At 43.5% G+C, this 12,314-nt stretch overlaps 1 protein-coding gene across 1 annotated transcript in view; it reads right to left on the bottom strand.

The window, feature by feature from the left end:
* Positions 1-2,330: 2,330 nt before the first annotated feature.
* The window catches only part of DOCK4 (dedicator of cytokinesis 4), a 427,515-nt gene continuing 417,531 nt past the window's right edge, over positions 2,331-12,314 (bottom strand). Inside the window, 4 exon segments of the mRNA XM_032401750.1 lie at positions 2,331-2,859; positions 6,045-6,106; positions 9,293-9,406; positions 11,170-11,242. Of these exon segments, the coding sequence (XP_032257641.1) occupies positions 2,416-2,859; positions 6,045-6,106; positions 9,293-9,406; positions 11,170-11,242 (693 nt within the window). The 3' untranslated portion in view covers positions 2,331-2,415.

The following is a 12,314-nucleotide window of genomic DNA, read 5'->3' as shown; positions in this document are numbered from 1 at the left end:
CTACTGGTAGTAACCAATAGCATTACCTTTTCAACTTTTTTTCTCTAAGGCATAGATAAGCTTTGTTGGGAGAAGTGCATCAACCAAGGCAAGACAACACCAAAACAGGATCTATCAACAAAGGAGTCTAACAATTTCACTACGATATGACCAAGACATTTATGCAGCTTCTGTTCCAGGTAAAGACACGCTGATAACAGGAATAAAGACAGTTATATTAAGATTAATCAGGTAATTTTATTAAATATTTACCATTCAGCAGCAACCAACATGAACATCTGAGCTAACAGAATCTTTTGAAATGTTCTATATAGCTGCTTCAGAAATACACACACATGATAAATTGAACTCTTCATTGCCAAAAAACTTTTTTAAAAAAATGGCGTCAAGAGCAAATAACACTGATTTATACAGTGCCCAAGCACTAGTCAACAATCTATTAAATTACAAAGGAAAAGGAAATCAAAGAAGCTTTGTTACCTTATGCATGTCAACTTATTTAAATGGAAGGCTTTACTTCTTTAAAGCAACAGGAATATGGAGCTTCCTATGTGTGTGTGTGTATATTTTTAAGAATGTGATTACAAACACAAAGTGTTATCATCAAAAGCAGAAGCTAGTTCCAGAAATTTCCAGCTGCAAAACTTGTAAGATACAAAGCTAAAATTCATATGTTCCTTTTCTCAATAATGAATACTTCCACTAAACATAAATATTTTAACATATATTAATTTTTCTGACATTCAAAATTGTAAAGTCAATATGGCAGAATTATTGTTAAAAGCACATATGTACAAATATTCTTTTTCCATACATAAAGTATTTGGCATAATTATAACAATCATACTGCATCCACAACTGTTTGCTTTTATTCTTACTTTTTTTTTACACATAATGGTATCTCTTATTAAAATTAACCAGTTATGTACAAAAATACTTGAACATTTATTATAGAAAACCTCTGTAACCAGCCTCAACAGCGTATACCTGCTGAATGGTTTCATTAAGAGAATATAAAAAGTGGTCACTGCCTTCCAGGTAAGCTATCAACAAAAACAAACACGGTTAAAGTAAAATGAGCTTCCCAACAAAAGAGGGAAAATATTTAACAGTATGATTTAAAATACAGGTCATATTTATTGTCAATTGAGTGTTATAAACAGTCAGTAAAAGAAAAAAACAAAGATACAAAATACATTACTACATACAAGGTGCTTTTTTCCCCCTCTTCCGCAACTGGGGCATTAGCATCCCTCTCTAGATCTGAGATGCTGCGTAGCAATACTCAAGCCAGAGGGGTCTACGGCCATCTTACCCTTCAAAAAACAGGATCAGCTAAGAAGCCCAGCTCCGGTAGGAGCTTGGAGAGTTGTGAAGAATTTTCTATTTGGTGCAGGATTGAAAGTTAATGCCCTTACCTTTTGAAAGTCCTTTTGCCATTTAATCATGCTAATATATTTTCTCTAAGGTTTTTTTTTCTTCATTTACGCTATTGATTTAATACTGTCCTGTATTGATTCCTGAATTCTTGTTAATGGGACACATTAATTTGTGCCTATTTAACACGTGAACATCTGCTCTTCTTCAATGACAAATGCTGCAGAGGAAACTATCAAGTACGGAAGCACAAGATTCAAGTAAACATTTCTCCTGGGGTCTTTTGCTTAGTCTAGCCGATCGGAACTCTGAAAGTAAATTGCACCTTGAAAAGAAATACAGTAGATACCATGACATCAGGGTACTAAAGGATTTACCAACCGATTCACAAAGTAGAGTTTTAAGAAAGTAGACAGTGGTCAAATGTCAAAAGCAACCTTAAAGAATTATTTTGTTTCAAGAACAAAATAACTTGCAGTCCTACTCCTTGCAACCCCTTAAGTATATTGTCTAAGTAGCCTGCTTTAACTTGTAATTCTGCTGATGTGCACTGATCAGTCTGTTCACGGAAAGAGCCAGAAATCTCCCCTTATTTACAGAAGTCTTCTAAAGTAAGGACCATTGTGTTAGGCTGTGCATTGACTTAGTAAGCTTTCTCGGAGTATCAAGTATTCAGTAAAAAGTATACAACAACATCACGCGCCATATTGTTCGACAATATCCTATTGGTTTTAAGATGAAACTATATAAAAAAGGTGAACGTAAAAAGATACAAAAGAAGTCTTTAACACTATTTACCACTTTCAAACGAGAGACATTGTAAGGAAAGTCAGCCATACTTCATGTAACGTCTGGCGCTTGAGATCAGTAACTTAATATTGTGCAACATATTAATAAGCAAGTTTTAATTCCATTCATTGAAAGACAAATCTGAGTAAGTTATTAAAGTGCCTACACTAAACGTCTCCTCGTCATACTGCCTGCCTATTCTCTTGTAAACGGCTGGGACTCGTCGTCGCCGGGGACCTGCAAAAGGACTCATAACTGCGAGACCTTGCGGGGCAGGGGCCGGGGCCGCGGGCCGGGCTCAGTCCTCCGGGTCCCGTTCTCCAGGTGGCCGGGCCGCGCCGCCAGCGGCTTGGGGGGCAGCGCGGGCGGCTCGGCCGTGACCGGGATGGAGAGGCTGTGAGGTAGCGGGACGGGCCGCCGCAGAGTCCGCTCGTACACGCTGTAGGGCGGCGGCGTTTTGCTCTCCTTGCGCCCCGGCTCGTCCGGCCCGCTGTAGCTCGGCCCCGGCCCCGGCCCCGGCGCTGGCGCCGACTGTTCGTTCACCTGATTTTCGAAGCCTGAGGTTTCCGAGGTGCTACACCGGCTGAGAGAAGAAATCCCACTGCTGTAGCTGCCTGACAGGACGGGCGAGTTGGAGATCAGTCCTGGGGAGTGGTACTCCACCGGAGAGGGGGTGAAAGACTGCACGGAGCCCTGCTGGAAGGGAAGGGGGCGGGGGGAGAAAAGCCGGAGGGGAAGGAGACACGGCGGAGTCATCAACACTGTCCCCGGCTGCACGTCAACCTCCCAGATCCATGAACTCAAGCCCTCATCCCTGCTGCTTGGAATGGGACTGTATCTGGAGCCAGGGCCTTGGAAGAGGGGGGTGCCTTAAAGGCAGGCCTTTCGGGTGGGCCCTCATCTGATCTGACCTTATAAGAAGAAATTTGGGTACAGAGGCACCAAAGGTGGGCAAAGACCCTGTTAAGGCAGAGGGAGAAGGCGGCCATCTGCAAGGCAAGGAGAGGGGCCGCGGGAGAAACCCAGTCTCCCGACACCTTGTTTTTGGATCCTGTAGCCTCCAGAACTGTGCGAAAATCCGTTTCTGTTGTGGAAGCCGCCCAAACTGTGGTGCTGGCTGGACTAATGCAAACACCCAGCGTCAGACTGGAGGCCGTGTCATTCTCCGCAGCAAGACGGACCTCAGGCATTCACCTGCCTTTCACTCCGTTTACCTCGCTGCCCATTTTACTCCTTATTTTTAGGACAAAACGAGGCTAGCAGTAATCAGGAAGAAAATTCAGAGGTATATAATGAGTCCCATCATTTGAGAGGGAACCGGCAGAAACAACAACAGACAGCCTTGGGAGTGCCATTTCCCCCTTCTAGTTCAGCAGGGATGGGCTCAGAACTGGAGGACAGGAGCCAGGGCAGTCTAACAGGGGTGGGGTGGGGGGGTGTCTCCTACCAAAGACCTCAGGAGGAGGAGTGAGGCACCCTAGGCTTGCACTAAAGTTCTCTCCCATTCCAGACCGGTGAGCCGAAGAAGCAGCACATGGGCAGCTCTCAGGCTCTAGACTGAAATGGGACCTGTTTCATCTGGCATGTTTTTTAAAAACCTGACTTGGTTACTAAGTTTTTAAAATAGGAAGATTTCTCATAAAACCCCAGATTTTTGGCATTTGATAAAAAAACAAGAAGTTCTATCAACAAGGGCTTGCTTTCTCTTAATGGAGATAATCTTTTGAAACTGAGCAGGGCCTTTCCCCTGGAGATGGGGCATGAATTCTTCCGTTTAGCATAGTCTTCACATTGTGTTCTACCAGCTTCCTTCGCTCATGCACGTTAGCTGTCTATTCAGTTGGCATCTGAGTTTGCTACTTCCCTGATTGGCATCCTATGGAAAAGGAGCCCTAAGTGATGCTCCATGCGAGGAGGGTTCTACTGGGAAATGTCACATCCTATGTACTCCTTGAGTGCATTCAAAGCAGAGTAGCATGTTACAGTCTTAATGATCAAGAAAATGAAAGGACGTTGCAGCCCAGGGTTTTCTAAACTTACCTGAGTACAGACCATTTTTTCATTTATCATGTGATGACCTATAAAACTACGTTCTATGGCACACACTTTGTGAAAGGTTATCCTAGATTAACTCTACCTTGGTCTTCTTTTTAAACAAAATAATGCTGGGAAACAGAAATAAATTCATTTAGCAGGAACCTAAAATTCAGCGTCGCCAATTAAGAGAGCCAAATTCACTGCTGTTCACTGTGAACAATTAGACTGCAAGCTTAAAGTAAGGCAGGTAAGCTCAGTCTTCTCCACAGGATTAACTCCATCATTTAACTGCTGAAAAAACAAAGTTAAGGCAATAAACTGCATCCTAGGCCTAGCAAAGCTCGTAACTTGGTAGCAGTGTGCCCTCTAATGTAATGCAGGAGTCATAACAGAAATATTCCATTCATTTTCTCTCCAAGCCCCATTTGTATAGATATGCCTACAGGGCTACACCTGGCCAGTTAGAACATCACCAGCTCTGCAGAGAGAGAAAGTATATACCACCTTGCTAAATGGGACTGTTTGGTAGCTACTTGAATATTTTTATCCCTTCAGTTCTTTTTACAGAATCAATCTCTAAGACTTACTACTCTGCAAAATCAAGCTGGAAAATGCAGATGTTAATTGCATAGCAATATGTGGGAGCTCCTTGCGAGTAAGGCTAAATGTAAGATGTGGAAACATCATGTTGCTTCCTTTCCCATCACATCAACGTGACAGTCTATGGCTTCTAGAATGAATGCAGTCACGTGTACGTTATGATTAACAGCTGCATTGCAGAATGACAGAAAAACTAGCAAATAATTTGCACTCTCCAGCAAATTTCTGCATCAGAAACGTTGGCAATGCAAATGAAATCACACTTCTTTGCAATTTTCTCCATTTTGGGGCTTTTGTTTTCCAGATTCTCAGTTTCTATCAGCAACTATCCTTAGCAACACAGATGCATCAGATCACGACCTGCCCCTATGTGTTTTTAGAAGCTAATTTGTCTTTTTCACATTAGCTAGAAATACCTCCTCAACAAAAAGGACACGGAGCATGTAAATCCTCACTCAGATACAAAATCATTCTTTTAACACTCCCTTGAACCCCATATTTGCCTCTGGTACAGCAGCTCTGAACACCCATGCCTATAGGTACTGACAATCCTTGCAGCCAGTCTGATTCAATTTGGATAGAGACTAAATATTCTTTACCTTCATGAAGGATTTTGTATGTTTAGAGATGTAAAATAGCCTATGTTTACCTATCAATTTAAACGTCTCACCTTCAAAGCTTTTCAATTTGTTTCCTAGAAAATTTTTAATTCATTTCACTGTCGCATTTTTCATGATCAAGTATATATCTCTAATGTAAATGAAAATGTTGGTATAAAACATTAAAGGAGGAGAAAGTTGGGTTTGACTTTATCAAATGGTTGGGGCTGACAGAAGCAAAAAGGCACAGGAGACCATTTACTAGGCTTGTTGATGGAGTTTTTCTTTTTCTTTTTTTGATGTCCCTGAAACCAAAAGACCAGACTGAAAACATCCTAGGAAATACAGTGGGACCATATTTCTTTCCTAATTCAGTGTATATGCAGATTCTAGTCCGGACATTTTCACTGCCACTATTTGGGGAATGAAGCTAACAATCTGAACACAAATGGCTCCGATGGAGGACGCTCCCTGAAAGGAAAGCCTAGTGTTTTCTTACTAATCTTCCTTCACCCCTTCTTTAGATGTTCTTTGCCTGGTCTGTACCTATGAAAGCAGCTCAGTGATGTACCAGGGATGAATCGTAAGGAAAGAAGGAATGTGGGGACAGTCTCTCGCCTGAGTCTAAATATGAGTCAGTACCTTCAACGGAGATCTCCCAGCAGGTGAGGGGGACACGGACGTTGTATGTCTTGCTGGTGAAGCTGTAAACAGAGAGAGGAATGCTTTGAATTGAGAAAAACCAGAAGGCTCACTGTCTGCACATGCCCTCTGTGTACAACCCCATACAGATGGTCCAGTGCCTACAGACCTCCTAGGCAAGGGGGGTAGAGGAGAAACTAAATGATGCCTGTCCAAAACAGACTCCTCAGCAAGACATGGGAGAATTAGTGAAAAGTCACCAGCGCATACACGATGCTATACAGAAGCGACAGGAGCTCGAACTGGTCCAATATCCCATTTCCCAGAAGTCCAGATGCTTTTCCACGGCCTGATCTGTTTCAAAAGTGAGGTGCCAGGGAGAAGGCTTTGGAAAATAGCTGCCGACTTTGGTCTGAGCAACAAGGAGACCCACACCATCTAGGCTGGTTAGAAGGGATCCATGAGCATAAATTGACACCAGCCTCCCCTTTCACTTCCCAGCACTCCCGAAATAGAAAACCCTTGGCCACATCCAAACAAGAAGTGAGAAGTTTTCCATTTCTCTCCCTCATGCTTGTACTCAGGTCTTCCCTTTGTCCCTGGGGGATGGGGGGGGGGGGGGTGGGGGTGGTGGTAGTGCTCTATGGATTTCATCATTATGGCAAAGAAGTGCTGTCTCTCTGTTTCTCCCCCTGGGTTTTCAAGCCCTACAGCTGGGAGGTGGCATGTGATGGCACTGTCCTGTGTGCTCGGGGGTCAGGTCCAGCCCCCTGAAACACAACCATGCACACGGAAAGCTGCTGTGACACAGTCAACACGGTGAGGATAAGCCAGATTTCCCAATTCCACCCACAGAGGTTTCATTGAGTTCAGGGTTTGTTGCTCTGTGATCATCTGCCCTTCTCCCAGCTGCCAAAGTGAGGTTTGCAACTCTTAAGAAAACTAGAGAGAGGCTGAAGGAAATACAGACAGACAGTTACGGATCTCCCGACAGTGACCACGGATGATGATGTGAGGACAGACCAGGAGAGCAATCAGTGCAGAAGGGAGGGCAGCCCTGCCAGGTGAAAGTGGGAGAGGAGAGGTCACCTGCGTGCTCTGGGTGCTAGCTAGCGCACCAGGGGAAGTGGCCCTTTGTGGCCGCGTGGGGGTGTGCAGCCCCTGCCACTTTCAAACACCAGGGTTCCTTCTAGCCTGTCAGTTGCGGGGGTGGATGACAGAAGAAAGTCCTATGTGAGTGGAGAGACACACGCTGACTAGGAACCGTATTCCTGCCACTGCTGTGTGTGGCGGAAGCCGAAGTTTACTGCCGCTTAGGCTCCTCGTCCTCCTGACACAGGCCTTCCGTGACCCCACCACCGTGGACTCCACAGCAGCCCTTGCAGCCACAGCCTGTCCACGAAGATGTTTCTCTAGAAAGGCATTCTCCCCCACAGACCTAAAAGAGTGCCGTCAGTGTCCTTGCCTCCAAGTTTGACTGGGCCTAGGATCTTAACTACCATCAATATTACTGTTCCTCTGAAAATGCCTTTCAAGTTTCTGACATGACTGATCCAACCAGTTTAAGCTGGAGACTCCTTGAATATCTGTACAGCCTGAATAGATACAAACTACTTGGCTGATGAATCTTAACCATCTCGGGCCACAGTGGTATTCTGATGTGGGTTATCGAGGAAGCCTGGTTATTTCTTGTTCTGTTGAAAAATCTCACATGCTTTTCAAAACCTATTGGTGACTTTTAGCTTTGACCAGTATAGAACAAACTGGGTAGCACACAGTTCTTTTTTTTTTTTTTTAAAGAGAAAGTCAGTAAAAAAAGAAAACAAAGATGAGATGCTAAAATACAACAAATGAAACCTGAATGAGCAACCCAGAAAAATCCGTGAAGAAATGATGTCATGTTTTCTCTTGCTTTTAGGCCAGTTGTACTGGTAAAGCTCCAAAACCACTCTAGATGTGTGCAAATGTTGAAAAGACTCTCCCCATCACCAAGATAGGCAGAGTCAGCAGGGTAGGTCTTAAAGACTATACCATATCAAAGTTACCAAGGTCACCAAGCAAATGGCTTATTCAGTTGGAAAGAGGGTCTGTTATTGCTATAAACTCATAAAGTTTCTTAAGAATTTTCAGTGGTTCTCAAAATCTAGAAAGGTTTGGTAAAATACCAACTCTAGGGCCTTACCCGGGAAATGGTGATCTTCTGATTCAGTAGGTCTAAGATTAGGCCTGAGAATTTGCTTCTTATGGGCGCCTGGGTGGCTCAGTCACTAGGCATCTGCCTTCGGCTCAGGTCATGATCCCAGGGTCCTAGGATCAAGCCCCACATCGGGCCCCCTGCTCAGTGGGAAGCCTGCTTCTCCCTCTCCCACTCCCCCTGTTTGGGTTCTTGCTCTCCCTATCTCTCTCTCTGTCAAATAAATAAATAAAATCTTAAAAAAAAAAAAAAAAAAGAATTTGCTTCTTAAACCACCACCTGAGGGGATGCAGTCCCCTGAATCAAGCACTTGGGAAATCTCACTTTTTTTTTTTTTTTTAAGATTTATTTATTTAGAGAGAGAGTGCCCGTGTGCAAATCAGAGGGTATGTGGTGGGGGAGGGGCCTAGGGATAGGGAAACAATCTCAAGCAGACTCCCCGCTGAGCGCAGAGCCATATGCAACGTGATGTGGGGCTCGATCCCACAACCCTGAGATCATGACCTGAGCTGAAATCAATAGTCGAACCCTTAACTGACTGAGCCACCCAGGCGCCCTGAGAAACTTCACTCACTCTTGAATACAGACCTCTTTATGCAAGGGATAGCAATGGACGTCCCCACAAGCCTATCAAAAGTTATAGTCAGTCAATTCCTATGTTGGGGCCATGTGAAACCCTGGCATCAGTCCTGAGTAAGAGTGAAGTGGCTGAGTTAGCAGAGGTTGATAAGAATGAGGTGGTTCAAGCAAAGGACAGAGAAAATATTAATGGCTTGGCAAAGGTTAGGGTACCTCCCCAAATTTTAAGGATGGTGCCTAGCAGGAGAACAACCTACAGAATCTGTCTATGGAGTTTATAAGGAACGGAGTACTGTCTGACTTACAGTAGCTAGAAAATTCAGGAAAGAGGGAAAACACTGTAAATGAATTAAGCTACTAAGGTTTTTACCTCAGACCCCAAATGCCTACCTTTCTCTGAGGAATTCACGACAAGCTGGAGTAGTCATAAAAGTTATTTTATAAAAGTGATTGTTCAAATGCTTCAAATACCCACCAGTTTGTGTGGGTCTTGGAGGGACAGGGGGAGAGATAATTTTCCCACTATCCGACATGTTCTTGGCTTCTTTCCCACTGTCCAGGCTCCAGCTGCTAGGGGTGGGATTCACAGCTGGAAGGGAATAACACAGCTAAAAACACATGGTCCACTTTGCCCTTCGAACGCTTGAGATCTTAGAAGAAAGTCAAAATTATCCAGAATGAAAAAATCAACTGGATTTAAAAAAAACAAAACAAAAAAACCCCCCAAGAGACCTCCTATATACTAAACCTTTACTTAATTTTCTACCTCACAGTTACAGTTGACATTTAATTGGGTGCTAGCATGTCTATTTATTTCCCCTCAAGCAGTCAAACAGAACTACAGATCTCTACCCTAGAACCGTAGAATCCTGTGGAGAATTACAAATGTGTTTTAGATGCTGGATAACAGATGGAGGATGTAGTCGCTAAAATATTTTCAAACTTGGTTTTTAGTGGAAACTTCTGGACAAGTGGCACCCCAAAAGGGGGAAGGCAGTGACAGGCTAATATTTCAACTACCTCGCACGACGACCATGCCACACCATCCTGTTGACCAACTCTTTGGGAAAAGGACCCTTGTTCCTGAAATCAATGGATTATACTGAAGTATGTCCTAAAAAAAAAGTAATTTGGAATACTGACAGTATCATTCCTTTTTTTGTAATTTGTCTGTTCCATGCTTCAGTAAGATGCAGAAATATGGAACAACCCTGTTAGGAGCAAGGGCAAGAGACGGACGATTATAAATAGCTGCTAGGAAATCAGGTTTCCAAAAGCAAGTCTTAGAATTTCTAGTGGCTTGCTCCCTGGACAGACACTGCCATCTGATGGACACGGCTAGGATTTCAACATTTTACTCGAAATTACCACATTACTTTCAGGGGATGGAATCACCACGCTTAAAATAATTTTTCTCAGTTCGTTTTAAATTGGCTTTGTGGTTTTCTTTGGTAGAAGGGCTGAGAAAAATACTAAGTTCTCCAGGCAAAGATTAAGATTCGACGTGTAACATTCAAGCAAGATTTGGGCTTTAAAATCATTTCAGCTACCGTCTCACTAATTTCAATCTCCCAAGGAAAGTTTTAATGTTAATCTATCCATGTAGTCCAATGACAATACAGTTTAGTTCTTAATGAGGGCAATTAAAGTGCACTTTATGGGAACATTTCATTAGTGGCTCGATTCATTGGCTTAGGGGACCGCTTGGATTTTTGAGGCTTGACCCTGAGCGAGGCATATAGGTGACTTGCGGCAGGCCCCCACCCGCACGGTGGAGAGAGTCACATTGAATCTGCTCTTCATCGCCTGCCGTGTTGCACAGACCGATGCTAATTGGCTATTAACTGCCTTGCGTGTGTTTCTCATTTTTTGTGTGACCTTGAGGCAGGGCACACTCCATTATGCACTGGATTGCAATTCTTAAATAGTATCTGAGTCACCACAAACAAGAGATGAACTGGCAGAATGAGCTTTGTAAGGGAAACAAAGAGTGGGACCAGGGAATCCATTTGGGAAGGTGCTATTTTTCACTGTGCTGAATAAGTAGCCTCTTCAGCAGCTTTGTTTCAGGGAGCACAGGCATTGCCTTGGTGCCCGGACCCCAAAAGCCATGTAACCGAGGAGTTCCTAATTTGCTCAGATTCTGCTGTTCAATCCTACAAGAAAACAGTTTTGAAAGAATGCATCACGAAGGACTGTCTCTCATGAATCCCCTAAAGGGCACATTAGTCCCGATTATTAAAGATCCGGAGATCTGCCTTCCACATAGACACACGATAGACTGGAGAAAATGAGGACAAAACAAACCCTGACGCCTGCCGGGACCGATGAGGGGGCTGGCTTCATACCCACCTTTCTCAGGTGCAGAAAGATTTGGGTCACTGCGTGGCAAGGCCCCTTCTCCAATATGATTAAACAGCAGCCTCTGCAAAGGTACAAGAGTCTATTTTTATGGTGCAATATGCTGTCATGTGAGACCTTCTAGAAAATGAGATGATTGTCTCATAACTGAAACTTTTGGTTCAAAATAACTTTTATATGGTACATGATGAGCCTGGGAACCAAGAATTCAATTATATTTAAGGAAAAAAGGGGAGAAGAGTCTTAAGTTTAAGAAGTTTGTATTAGATTTTAAATGTAAATGGTAAATAAGTTTTCATAATAAAATGGAGGGAAAAACAGTAAGCAGCAGTTAAGCTATGGTGCTCTTTATAAATAAGAATGCTTAGACTGGCAATATGAAACGCAGATAAGAATTAAGAAATATTAGCTCAAAAAATCTCTAGTGAATGGACATGTTTTCGATCGTAGGTTAAAAACATGAAATGGACAATATTCTATGATTTTTAACCCATGAGAATGCCAGTTTTACATGGTTCTACCTAATACATTAAGAGAAAAAGTGCAAGTCCTTAAAAGTAGATGCACCATATCAATGTGTATTATTGAGGTTTTGGCAACTACACACTGCTTCACGTTTTACCAAAAGCGGAAAAGTCGGAGGGTAATCAAGGAAGGCTTTCAGAGTCCCCCATGTGGGCAACATGAGCTCCTGGAGCAGATGGGACCAAGTGTGAAATTCCCTTGCAACATCAAATGACAAAGGGAAGGAAAACTGGTGAGCTGGTTCAGCCAAACGCACTCAGAGAGAATTTCTGCGAGACATCAGTGTTGTGCAGAGGAGGTATCCTGGGGCTTTCGGGAAGATTACACAATCAGCAAAGATAAACCAATCAAGCCACATCCCACTCGCTCTCATCCATTTCCAGATGCAGCTACAGACTTCTGCCAGGGTGGTGTAGAAAAACAGAAAAATTAGCTGGAACATAAGTAAGTATTGTTCTCTGCTCCTAAATTATTCCCAAATCATCGGTAAAACGCAGGGCTACCCAAGAATCTTCACGTTGGAGACCACCCTTCACAGCCCCTGAAGTGCCCAGAGAGCCAAGCCCTTGGCCCTGCCCTCACCTGGACTAAGAGGATGGATGTGGGAAACA

Source organism: Phoca vitulina, unplaced genomic scaffold (genome assembly GCF_004348235.1).
Source record: "Phoca vitulina isolate PV1807 unplaced genomic scaffold, GSC_HSeal_1.0 scaffold4, whole genome shotgun sequence".
Classification (NCBI taxonomy): domain Eukaryota; kingdom Metazoa; phylum Chordata; class Mammalia; order Carnivora; family Phocidae; genus Phoca; species Phoca vitulina.
The sequence above is the reverse complement of the archived record's forward strand: the minus strand, read 5'-3'. Positions and strand labels throughout refer to the sequence as shown.